This window comes from Habropoda laboriosa, unplaced genomic scaffold, assembly GCF_001263275.1.
Source record: "Habropoda laboriosa isolate 0110345459 unplaced genomic scaffold, ASM126327v1 scaffold801, whole genome shotgun sequence".
In the NCBI taxonomy this organism is placed as follows: Eukaryota; Metazoa; Arthropoda; class Insecta; order Hymenoptera; family Apidae; genus Habropoda; species Habropoda laboriosa.
This window is the reverse complement of record NW_017101026.1, coordinates 235,929-247,883: the sequence shown is the minus strand read 5'-3', so window position 1 is coordinate 247,883 and position 11,955 is coordinate 235,929. Positions and strand designations below refer to the sequence as shown.

At 47.1% G+C, this 11,955-nt stretch overlaps 5 protein-coding genes across 5 annotated transcripts in view; 3 read left to right on the top strand and 2 right to left on the bottom strand.

The window, feature by feature from the left end:
• Positions 1-399, bottom strand: part of LOC108577967 (cell division cycle-associated protein 7-like) — a 1,619-nt gene extending 1,220 nt beyond the window's left edge. The window contains exon 1 of the mRNA XM_017941207.1: positions 37-399. Within this exon, the coding sequence (XP_017796696.1) occupies positions 37-102 (66 nt within the window). The 5' untranslated portion in view covers positions 103-399. The remainder of the gene's footprint in view (positions 1-36) is intronic.
• Positions 400-680: 281 nt separating this feature from the next.
• On the top strand, positions 681-2,918 carry LOC108577964 (ornithine aminotransferase, mitochondrial-like). Its single transcript, XM_017941203.1, has 5 exons — positions 681-1,046; positions 1,311-1,428; positions 1,498-1,802; positions 1,883-2,213; positions 2,298-2,918. The coding sequence occupies exons 2-5, from the start codon at positions 1,366-1,368 to the stop codon at positions 2,889-2,891; spliced, it is 1,293 nt and encodes a 430-aa protein (XP_017796692.1). The 5' UTR covers positions 681-1,046; positions 1,311-1,365; the 3' UTR covers positions 2,892-2,918.
• A 677-nt stretch (positions 2,919-3,595) lies between these two features.
• LOC108577869 (ornithine aminotransferase, mitochondrial-like) lies at positions 3,596-5,135 on the top strand. The gene is made up of 5 exons (XM_017941086.1): positions 3,596-3,974; positions 4,041-4,345; positions 4,417-4,617; positions 4,677-4,902; positions 4,963-5,135. Exons 1-5 carry the CDS (start codon positions 3,596-3,598, stop codon positions 5,133-5,135), a joined length of 1,284 nt encoding a protein of 427 aa, XP_017796575.1.
• Positions 5,136-5,197: 62 nt separating this feature from the next.
• LOC108577910 (zinc finger protein 708-like) lies at positions 5,198-7,257 on the bottom strand. The gene is made up of 3 exons (XM_017941137.1): positions 7,105-7,257; positions 6,890-7,015; positions 5,198-6,819 (listed from the first exon to the last, which is right to left on the bottom strand). The coding sequence occupies exons 1-3, from the start codon at positions 7,255-7,257 to the stop codon at positions 5,224-5,226; spliced, it is 1,875 nt and encodes a 624-aa protein (XP_017796626.1). The 3' UTR covers positions 5,198-5,223.
• Positions 7,258-10,487: 3,230 nt separating this feature from the next.
• Positions 10,488-11,955, top strand: part of LOC108577969 (DE-cadherin) — a 26,996-nt gene continuing 25,528 nt past the window's right edge. Inside the window, exon 1 of the mRNA XM_017941209.1 lies at positions 10,488-10,774. Within this exon, the coding sequence (XP_017796698.1) occupies positions 10,681-10,774 (94 nt within the window). The 5' untranslated portion in view covers positions 10,488-10,680. The remainder of the gene's footprint in view (positions 10,775-11,955) is intronic.

The window sequence follows — 11,955 nt, the reverse complement described above, 5'->3', positions numbered from 1 at the left end:
TATAGGTTAGAAATATCGAAGGAGAAACGAGCGTATACTTACAATGGCATTCCTTTCAGCTATATTTTTCTTTCGTACATCGTCGTAATTGTTTTCGTCCATGTTAAAATCCGATCGTCGAGGAAATTCTCGAGCGCAGAAATTAGGGGGAAGAGGAGCAACAACGTTTGTTTAAAAATGGTACACCGGTGATTATGCGCGAACTACGAGCATGGCGTGTCGTACGTCGTACGGTAAATTTGGCGGGTAAACCGACACGAGGCCGATGCAAATGTCTGTACAAGTGTTAAATAACTACATACACAGTTGAATGGTACATTTGCCTTATGACGACATTTCTGAATCTTTTAATCTCTACATTATTATCACACGTACGAGCACGTATAAAGCTTTTGTTTGTATTTTTTAATCTTTTTTCGATAGAGTAGGAAAAATTTCAACGTAAAATAATATTTGTAACCTACGACATTATTCTAATATTTGGCTAACGTTTACGTATTAGGTTTAAGCTATCGTTACCGACGATATCAAGGCAAAGTAGAGTGAAAGAAAAGAAAAGAGAATTTATCCTTGTTGAATATCTCCAAGTACCGATAAGAAGAGTATACTCGTAGATAGAAATTTCTCCAAAATCATCGCGATATCTTTAATAATGATAGGGGGTAAGAACGATCGATAATGAATTTCTCGAGATCGGGAAGGAACGAAATATTGGCTTATCGTATTTACCTTTCGATTAGAAATATAATCAGTGCGGATTTTGGACTGAAATAGGCGAGCTGCTTTTACTACCGATAGTCTGTACAATTGTATCGTTCTTCTTATCTCCGATATGAAAAGAGAGCGCGTGTGACGTGACCGTACGTATCGAGGAGAAACGGGTAGAAGAAGCCGGGCGACAACACTTGACACGACAAGGCACATTCAGTACATCGTGTCCCTCCGAATTTGGCTGACTGTTCGGAAAAACGTAACGCGGAGGAATTGAAGTTGAAGTTAGAAATTCGTCGGAGTCGGTCGGTCGTCGAACCATTATCGCTGCACAGGTAAAGAGCTACGCAATAATAATTGAAAGAAAGGCGCGAGGCGTTGCGATAGGCTGTTTTGCTACACCGATAACGGCGCGATAGCGATCATTTTTCTGGTAAACATCGATATATATATATACCTCTTTGATAATCTTGTTATTATTTCTCTCAATTCTTTCCTTCTTACACATACTATGTACTATCTTCCAAATCGAAAGCATTTTCTCGAGTGACGGTATATTATCCATTTCGTGGAAACGGTATTTTATATTTTCATTCTAGAGATTAGCGTGGCTGATTAATCAACCGTCAACCGTCAGGTGTGTACAGGTGCAGAATGTTGGAGAAAATCGGGGGTATAGCTAAGAGGAGGTTGTTGAATTTAACGTTGCTCTCTCAGGTAAGAAGGCAACGGCAGCGATAGACGCGAATAGCGAGGAAACGGAAATTCTAATAAATGTACCCGCAGGGTGGAAAGAACCGTCGAAGCATAACGTCGCAACATATATTCGAACGAGAATCGAAGTACGGTGCTCACAATTATCATCCCCTTCCGGTCGCGTTATGCAAAGCGGAAGGAGTTTTCATGTGGGACGTCGAAGGAAAGCGGTACTACGATTTTCTGAGTGCCTACTCTGCCGTCAACCAGGGCCATTGTCACCCAAGAATTTACAAGGCTTTAATCGAACAAGCCAAACATTTAACGTTAACTTCGCGAGCATTTTATTCCGACGCTTTAGGAGAATTCGAAGAGTACGTTACGAAACTTTTCGGGTAAGCATGTTTCCTCCTCTTCCTCCTCCTCCTCCACCTCCTTTCGCACGCTCATCTCGAATGTGTTATTACACGTGTAGATATGAGAAATGGCTACCGATGAACACGGGAGTGGAAGGTGGCGAAACTGCTTGCAAACTGGCACGCAGATGGGGATACGATGTGAAAGGTATACCGCGGTACCAGGCAAAAATCATATTCGCAGAGGGGAACTTTTGGGGTAGAACAATGAGCGCGGTGTCTTCTAGCACGGATTCGAGCAGTTACGGCGGTTTCGGTCCATTTATGCCTGGCTTCGAGCTCGTTCCCTACGACGATCTCCCCGCGCTTCAACGGGCTCTCGCTGATCCTACCGTTTGCGCTTTCATGGTCGAGCCGATCCAAGGTGAAGCCGGTGTCGTCCTACCAAAGGTAGTAATGTACTACCGTCCATCGATAGTATATTTGGTCGAAGCGACGAAACTCTTTATGTTTTTCCTTTATGTTTTCGATTAGGAGGGATACCTGAAAGAAGTGAGAGAGCTGTGCACGAAGCATAATGTTCTGTGGATCGCGGACGAAGTGCAAACCGGGCTAGCCAGAACGGGAAAGCGATTGGCCGTGGATCACGAGAACGTGAAGCCGGACATACTGATCCTTGGAAAAGCGCTCTCCGGTGGTTTCTACCCAGTTTCCGGTGTCCTGGCCAACGATCCCGTCATGCTCACTATTAAACCCGGCGAACACGGTTCCACTTACGGCGGCAACCCTCTGGGCTGCAGAGTTGCTCTCGAAGCGCTTCGCGTCCTCGAGGAGGAGAAACTTGCGGAGAACGCGGAGAAACTCGGCCGTATTCTCAGGAGCGAGCTCGAGATGCTTCCGAAGAGCGTGGTCACTCTGGTTCGGGGGAAAGGTCTGCTGAACGCGATCGTTATCAAAGAAAACATCGACGCTATGGATATCTGTTTGAAAATGAAGGACGAAGGTCTGCTCGCGAAACCGACTCATGGTCATATCATCAGACTGGCTCCACCGTTGGTCATCGACGAGACGCAAATGCAAGAATGCGCGGATATCATCTCTCGAGCCGTTTCCAACTATGCCAATTAATCCATCGTTTTTGTACAAACTCGTGAATAAATTCACACTTTTCTCGCAATTCCTGCCTTTCTTCCTCTTCCGACCAGTCGTTACGTTATCGAGAGAAAATAGAGAAAACTGGTGTCATCCGCATTATCTATCTACCGCCTGGTTTAAAGAGGGAGAAAAATTTGTCGATTAGTTGCATTAGTTATTAATAGCTGAACGAGATACCGCGCGGTTATATTCTCATGTTTGACAGACGTCGGATACTCTGTCCGCTCGAGTTCACGATAATAGTAAGAACGAACGAACGAATTACTATCGGACGTTGATTGCAACACCGTAGAGGAGAAGGATATAAAAACCGATAAAATTTAAAATAATCCTAAAATAATCCTCTTACCGTTTTCTTCGCGGAAAGCGCTCATCTTCGATAGAAAAAAAGAACAAACATGTCTGACGTGTGTATCTTCTTTACGATACTTTGTTTGCCGTATTTCGTTTGGCTTGGCAGGTTGGCGCCGTGATTAAACGATGCCGAGCAACAACTCATTATCAGATACGAGCTGTTAATGTTGCACCACATACACACGGTTCATTCCAATTCCCATTGCAACGTATACAAAAACATCCCGTGTAAATAGCCACCACCTACTCTGCCTCCTCCTCTCGACATGTATAAATGTAAGACCGACTGAGAAATTCGATCGAGTTTTTTCACGATTTTAACCATGCATCCAATCGCGAGATCAGGAATCTTCGGTTTAACGCAGAGAGAATTGCGTTTGAAGAGATCGCTCGGTTCGCAAGAGTTGATCGATCGGGACCAGAAGTACGGCGGTAGGCACTTCAAGCCGCTTCCGGTGGTGCTAACCAAGGGCGAGGGTGTTCATCTGTGGGACGTGGAAGGGAAGCGGTATCTCGATTTCCTCGCGGGCTTCTCAACCGTGAACCAGGGCCACAGTCATCCACGATTGGTAAAAGTAACGAGGGAACAAGCGGGAAACCTCGCTCATACGTCCAGGGCGTTTTATACCGAGCCTCACGGTCAACTCGCCGAGTATCTCACCAAGCTTTTAGGATGGGAGAAATTTCTCCCCATGAACACCGGTACGAACAAACAAATTTACCAAAACTGTTTGCCGACTGAGAAACTGTAAGTCCGCGTGTGTATAGGGGTCGAGGCTGGCGATACAGCGATCAAAGTAGCCAGACGTTGGGGATACAGGGCGAAAAAGATTCCGACGGAACAGGCGACCGTTGTCTTTGCGCGAAGCAACTTTTGGGGACGTTCCATAGCAGCACTGTCAGCTTCCACCGATCCAAATTGTTACACAGACTTCGGACCGTACGTGCCTCGGTTCGACAAGCTGCCGTACAACGATCTCGTCGCTTTGGAACTGAAATTCAAGCAAGACCCAACTGTTTGCGCGTTCATGGTAGAGCCGATTCAGGGAGAAGCAGGTGTCGTAGTGCCTAGAGTGAGTTTTCTTTTCTTTTCTCTATCCTTCCCAAGGACGCTCCTAAACTCTTTCCGCTACTTTCCGCATAGGACGGTTACTTGAAAGGTGTACGCGATCTCTGCACCAAGTACGACGTGTTATGGATCGCGGACGAAGTCCAGACTGGTTTAGGCAGAACGGGCAAGAGATTGGCGGTCGATCATGAAAATCAAAGGCCGGACATTATGATTTTAGGAAAGGCATTGTCCGGTGGAATGTACCCCGTTTCCGGTATCCTAGCCGACGAACAGGTAAGCGTACCGTATTCGCGTCAGTCGGACAACTTACATATTCCAGAGCGTATTCTTAGATAATGTCGTGCCTGGAAAGTGGCTCGCACGGTAGCACCTTCGGTGGAAGTCCTCTCGGGAACAGAATCGCCTTGGAGGCGGTGAAAATTGTCGAGGAAGAAAATCTGGCGGAGAACGCGAGGAAACTTGGAGAAATTGTACGGAAGAGATTGGAGAAAATTCCGAAAGATATAGCTACGGAGTATCGAGGTCGTGGTCTCTTGGCAGGCTTGGTGATCAATAAAGGTGCGTTTATCGTTAACGCGTCCTACGTGTTACATCCAGGCTAACTTGGATGTTTTTCAGACTTTGCCGAAGGGTGGGATATTTGTTTGAAACTGAAAGATGCAGGCCTCCTTACGAGACCCGCTCACGGACAGATATTGAGAATATCGCCACCGCTCACCATCACTAGAGAACAACTCGAACAAGGTCTCGACATACTCACCACGGTCCTCGACAATTACAAATCAACCTGATCTACCTCTGTGCTTTATTATTCTGTTTTATTATTCTTTTCTCTCTTCTGCTCGCTCGAAATAAAGAAAGTATGTACATATTTGGTAATTACGAGTGCGACTCGTGCCTCTTCAAATGCCTTGTCAGGCTGAACGTCTGCGAGAACAATTGATCGCATTGATGGCATTTGTACGATTTTGCACCGTTGTGCAAAATTAAATGTCTCTTCAAATGATTCGCCAATTTGAATCGTTTCCCGCACAATCGACACTGATGTCGCCTGATCGTCGCGTGGGACGCCTCGTGATTCTTCAAGTGGCTCGATTGCGAGAATCGTCTGCCGCATGTTTTACATTCGAACGGCTTTATCTTCGTGTGAATTCTCAAATGTTCCGCGAGGTTACCCTTCTGGACGAAACACTTGTTACAATATTCGCACTTGTGCGGCCTGGTCGCTTTGTGAGTTAGCAAATGAATCTTCAAGTTGTAAGTCTGATTGAAAGTTTTGTCGCATATCTCGCACCGTACCAAACCTTTTCCGGTGTGAAGTCTTTCGTGAGCTCGAAGGTTCTTCAACAGGCGGAACCTTTTCTTGCACGTGGTACACTCGAAACCTTTACCCTCCTCGGTTCTCGCCTCGTTGCCGCTCTCGTTGTTCGTGCGTTGTTTGTGCGTTTTCAAGTGCTCCCGCAGATAGGAAGGATAGGCGAATATTTTCTCGCAGATTTTACACGAGTGCACGTTCGTCTTGGTGTGTAATCGCATGTGCGCGTTCAGTTTGCTCTTCGACGAGTAGGCTTTTTCGCAGCTGGAGCATTTGAAAGGTTGTTGCCCGGAATGCCGCAACCGATGCGTCAGCAATTTCGACTTCTGAGAGAAGAATTTCGGGCAGAGTTCGCATTTGTACTTCCTCGACTGTTCCGAATGTTCGCCGTCGATCGGTTCGTCTTTGCTGTAATTCAGATTCGAAGTACAGGATCTGTATCCGTCGATGCTCTCTCTATTCTCCATACGTTCTTCCATAGGTAGATTGTAAGTTTCGGAGCCGTGTATCGCCGTACTCTGTACGCGTTCAGGGCTACCCTCCTCGCCTAAATCCATGTTCTCGGGAAAACCTAAGCTTTGCATTTCGTTATTATCGTTCGTGGTAGACCTCTGATAAGATAAATTTCGAATGGAATTTCCGACGGAGTTAATGGATCGCTCGTATCTAAAATTTTGCGGGATTTGATTGGAATCCTCGCAAATATCTACGTTCTCCGCGCTGTGCGTAATACTGTGACTTATCAGCTGCGTTCTATTGGTAAAGGTTAGGTTGCAGAGAGAACAGTGTAGAGCGCACGCCGCGCGACTAGGATTTTCCCCGTTCGTCGGAATCGTTTGCATTACGTTAGACCTAACGAAAGGCGGCAGTTGCGTCTGTTGAATGCTTTCGTTGGTCAGATTGGAGGGGAGGTGGCTGAAATTAAGATTAAAGTAGGGATTCTGAGATTCTACTATGTGCATATGCTGGACGGGTATGTCGTCTTGAACGAAAGGTAAATGTAATCTGCTGTGAGCACAGAGCTCCTGATAGTTGGCGAATACAGCTCCGCATTCTATACACTTCAAGGTTTTATGGGAATTCTGGACAGGTACGAAACCTTGATTTTGCTGGTACAATTTACAACCGGCTACCGTGGTGTACGACGTCAGACCGGAAACCTACAAATATTCGTCATTCTTCAGTATTACGTTTCACCCTGTCGCAAAAACTCTACACGTACATATATACCTTTAAAACGGCTTGTCTCAACGCTCTGTCAGCAGCACGACACTGTTCTCTGTACAACAGAGCAGATTCCGCTCTGGTAACGCAACGGTCGCACATTTTCTCTGGAAGACCATCGCCTTGCCAAACCTGATGAAACACGCATTTCTTACGTAACAATGTCAACTTTGTAATCCGCGTCGATTAAATAATTCCGAGTTGGACGAAAGGTTTATTACTTCGAGACAGGACAGAGATCGTAATTTAGCAGCGAGAGAGGAGCCAGCCGGTCCCACGAACAAGCAAACCATTTTATCCCCGTCCTCTCTTAGACACGTGCGGCATAATTTACTAATGTTCTCGCTGTCGATTTCTTTCGTAACGATAAACATTCTTAGTTTTCCCTCGATAATCAGATCACGCGACCTTTCCGTCACTTGTAGGTTATAGTTTTGTTTTCGCCAGATCCTACTAGTCGCGCCATCTTTCCATTCTTCCACCGACACCCGACAGATGTCCTCCTTGGTCTCGATACTTACCATTCTCTTGCCTTTGTTTCTCTTCGTTAGTATGTAATTACTAATTACGCAAGGTACACAAAACGTCGATCGAAGGAATTCTTAGGCTTCCGTCCTAAGATGCTAATGATGCTAATATCGAAATATCTACTCTGCAACGTTCGTGCAGAATGAATCATCTCCGAGGAGAATTGGAATACAAGGGAGGAACGTGTTCCAACAACCTCTGGTTGCAAAGTCGAGTGAACAGCAGTCGCGTGAAAAGTTTCGATAGAAGTTGACGCAGAAAGAGGAAAGACAATGCGTATGTGTAGACGAAAACGATCGATGCAAAACATCACTGACACCGTATCTAGGTAAATGCACAGCGAGTCAACTTTGCTCGATCGTTCTTCTTAGACGGAAATGTAATATTTCTTTTCTGGGTTCGTTCACCGTAAACTTACATTTTTAGTCTTGCGAGAGAAAAGAATTTCCATCGATCACGCGGAATCTTTCTCCCCCGAGTAACCTTATCGAAAATTTTTCCATTTGTTTTGCTCGCGGACACTTGTTTTTTCGCCTACCTTTCGAATTTCTATTCACGGCTCGGAATTTTTACGATAGCTACTAGCAATTGTCGCCGGTATTTCCATAATTCGGTTCGCGGATTACCTTCCCTTCCCGATAATTCCAATCCTCGTCCGCTAATACTGTCGTTAATGAAACGCGCGATTTAATTAACTACATGGACGTAATAGAAATTCGGTAAACAATATCGCCGTTGATGAAATATAAGCGATTAAATAAATAGGGGTCGGTCGCGACGAGTAACACGCGACCCCGTACACTCGATCAGGGAAATTTTACGACATACATGTAGTTCGCGACGCGTTGCGTCGATTCTATGTCGGTATATGTATCTCGTTCGCGAAAGGGAACTGGTTTTGATCCGTCAAGCTTGACTCTGTGCGCTCCTTTATTCAATACCGTATCCCTCGATTTGCTTTTTCTACACACAACGAAAAACAGTTATTAAGAAAGTTCACGCACGTAATTGCAACGAGACCGTTAGTTAATGGTCGCCTTTTCCGACCCTTCACCACGCCAATCTACCGTCTATTATTTTCCCCGCTAATTAAATGTCAAAGACATCGAACCTAACGAATCCGGGGATAGGAAGTAAAAAGCACCGGAAACCGGCCAATTACCAATCGTGGAAATTACAGATTCGGAAATCCGACGGGTCCGATTAGCTCGATCCTTTGATTCTTTCAGAAGGTAATATGTAGTTGTTTGTACTACATACATATGTATATTGCCTCTGGCCAGCCCGAAAAAACTACCGTGTGACAGAGGCGAAGGGTAGCACGCGGAAAATAGTTTGAGAGAAAGGTTCAAGCGAGAGGTTCGGCTAGCTGCGATAATGGGCTTTCGGATCAATAGACTCTGGCATATCCAGCGTTCAACGATTAACCGGAAAACGATCGAAATCCCTGATAAACCGAAGCGCGACCATCCTCACCGATTATGTATACCGTACTTTCGAGGCGATATCAAACGGACGCTACTCCGCGTCTAGTTTCCTCCTTCTTTTTCGCCAACAAAATCGTACGCAAAGAAATAGTTTCGTTGCACCTCCTATGGAGTCCTTTCCTTCTCTGCTCTTTCCAACTTCCTCCGCGCGGAGGATCAAAGATTTAGTCGGTCGATACGGTCGCCAAGTTACGAGACATTCGGTGTATGTAATTCGTTCTCAGGTCTATCGCTCGCGTTGCGAAAAGGTGTGGCCCATTATCGGTCGGTGGACGGTCATCTTTTCTCGAGTGCAACGCTAGTTGGTAGAGTTTATTGCTTCGATCGGGACAAGAATATTATTGATTTTCTCGTCTGTGCAAGCACGTCGCGGTACCTTTCTCTAACTTCCGGATAAGCTTTACGTTCCCAAGTTAATAACTCGCGGGGAATTATCAGCATCGAACGATAATGATTCACGCGTCGCGGTGTCCCCGCGCTCTGCAAATCCCCAGGGTGACGTGTTCCCCTCGATCAGGGTGTTTCATCACAGTTCGCTTGTTCAGGGTGACGGCCATTCTCCGCTTCTCTCGGATCGCGCGAGAGAACCGCGATCGACGAACATCGTCACCGGTTATCGCCGTGTTCGCGGCAACAGGTAGACACCCACTCGCTCAAGTACAAGTACGACTGTTCAGCTTTTTCACCTATCCTCGGAATCGAGTCCCGTGAATTCGATTGTCGTTCGATTGTCAGAACAACTAAAGATGTAGAAACGGGAGAGAGAATTGGGACGGAAGATGGGAGGCGAAGGGGATAAAAGAGGTGATACTAATTCAACTCGAGATACAGCTATACTTTGGGTACTTTGTTCGAGGTAAGCGTGCGATGAGTAACCACGTTTTATCCGTGTAGATGCAATCTACGATAAAAATTCAAAGAGCGGAAAGCGCGTGGCACGAGGAACGGAGCGTACGATCCTGAGGGAAGATCAACAAGTAGTTAGCAAGTGGTGGGGAAAGGTCTGTTTGTACGTTGGTGACGGGATAGGCAGTGCGGGGTTGGAAGAGAGGAGTGGAGTGAATGAGGAGGGGGGGTGGGGGGTTAGCTGGCTAGAGGGAGGGATTGGCGAGGGGGCGAGGGTCGTGCAGCGGGTAGTGACGTCGTATTCGGGGCAGGCAGCAAGCAAGCAAGCAAGTAGGCAGGCAGGCAGGCAGGCAAGCGGGCAGGCAAGCAAGCAGGGAAGGCAGGCAACGAGTAGATCTAGCGGACAAGCAAGCACCGGGTGCCGCGAACGAATCACGCGTCCTCGCTGTTCAGTCGGGTAGGCGCGTTTGTACGGCGTCGGTCTTTGGGACGGTGTTCGCGCCGCGTGTCGCGTTCTCTTCGGTTTAGCGTCGCGCTCGGTCGTCCTTTCTCAGTGCAAACAGTGTAACGGGTGTTTTGTTCACCGTACGGAGCAAAAGAGCAAGCGAGAGAGAAACAACAGAAGAAGAAGAAGAAGAAGAAGAAGAAGAAGAAGAAGAAGAAGAAGAAGAAGAAGAAGAAGAAGAAGAAGAAGAAGAAGAAGAAGAAGAAGAAGAAGAGGAGGAGGAGGAGGAGGAGGAGGAGAAGAAAGCAAAGGGACCATGAGAACCATGTGCACCGGTGATTATGTACTTTCTTAGTGATCGTTGAAAGTTTGGTTACGGAGAAGAGAATCGGCGTTGTGGTGAATACATCGTCGCGGGATTACCAAAAGGGAGGAGAGGAGGAAAGAGCGTGGTCGGTGTTGGGTCGGAAGATCCCCGAAAGGAAAGAAACATGTCGCGGGAGAAATGTGGCAGGCACATCGTACGGACCTGGGCGAGGCCCCGGCGTCTTTTGCTGTCGTTTCTGCTTCTGTGTGGAACTCTCGGTGAGTGAATCGTGTCTTTTAGAGGTTACTACCGCGCGATGCTTCGGCTAACAATAAGTGTGTGAATGCGCGCGTGTGTGTACGCGTACGAGAACGGTCGTGTGTTCATAATGTTCGGCGGTGGGACGCATGCGCGGTTCTTGCTAGTGTGCGTCGACGAGGCCAGCCGTGCAACGCTGGTGGGGGAAACTGGGGCCTTAGGCCGCGTTCATAGATATTCCTACGAGAGGTCTCTCTCGACGTTCACGAACACGCGTCGATTCGCGATTTGTACTCGAGATACCGCCGTCGCCGCCGCCACCACCACTACTCCTACTACTACTACTACTACTACTATCGCTACTACACTACGACTACGCAACTTTCAATGGAAAGGTATCGCGATTGATAATTTCGCGTAACCAAGTCGAGAACAACCGAGAGTTTGTTGGAAAAGCTAGCAGCTCACCTCGGTGTTCAACTAGACGAAGGGAAAACCGCCTGGGAACGAGATAAGACGTTGTCGGTTGCGTTGGACGCGCAAATCACGTCTTCTTTCCACTTTCGTAACACAAAACCAGTAGCCCGGTTCTGTTTTTCTTGGTGGGAGGTGATATCGTATGGCTAGGTATCTCGTTGAGCGATACGACGAAACGCGTACCCTGAGAAAACCGAGGGGACACGGTTACACACGGAGCGATACTTTCGAAGAAAGGTGCGTGTCTTTATTCGTGACAATTTACGCACGTTTTCCTTTCCAATCGGTCACGTCGCATCGACGATCATTTTACGTTAGGTGTGTGCGCGACGAAGAATGCGAATAGAGAGGCGCCAGGGGTTGTTGGCTCGCGTTTCTGCTATCCTTATTTCTATCGGCAATGCGTTGAAAAAGAAGCCGGTTGACAGGTCGAGAGAAACACTTGAACCTTTTTTTCTTTCTTTCGATCGGGTTTAATCGACGAGAAATTGGTTTGGACGTGGCTGTGTCGAGGCAATCAGGGTCGCGTTCCATTTTGTCAAGTCGGCCACCGCATAAGAATTCGGCTGGAAGAGATGCGAGAGAGGCCTTCGAGGAACCTTACTCGGCGTAAACTTAAACCACTGCCAACCGATTTCAAAGTGCTCTCTTGGTGTACATTCCTCGGATTTTTCCCTCCTCTCTTTCTCTCTCACCTCTCCCCTCCCCGCCCCGCCCCTCCTTT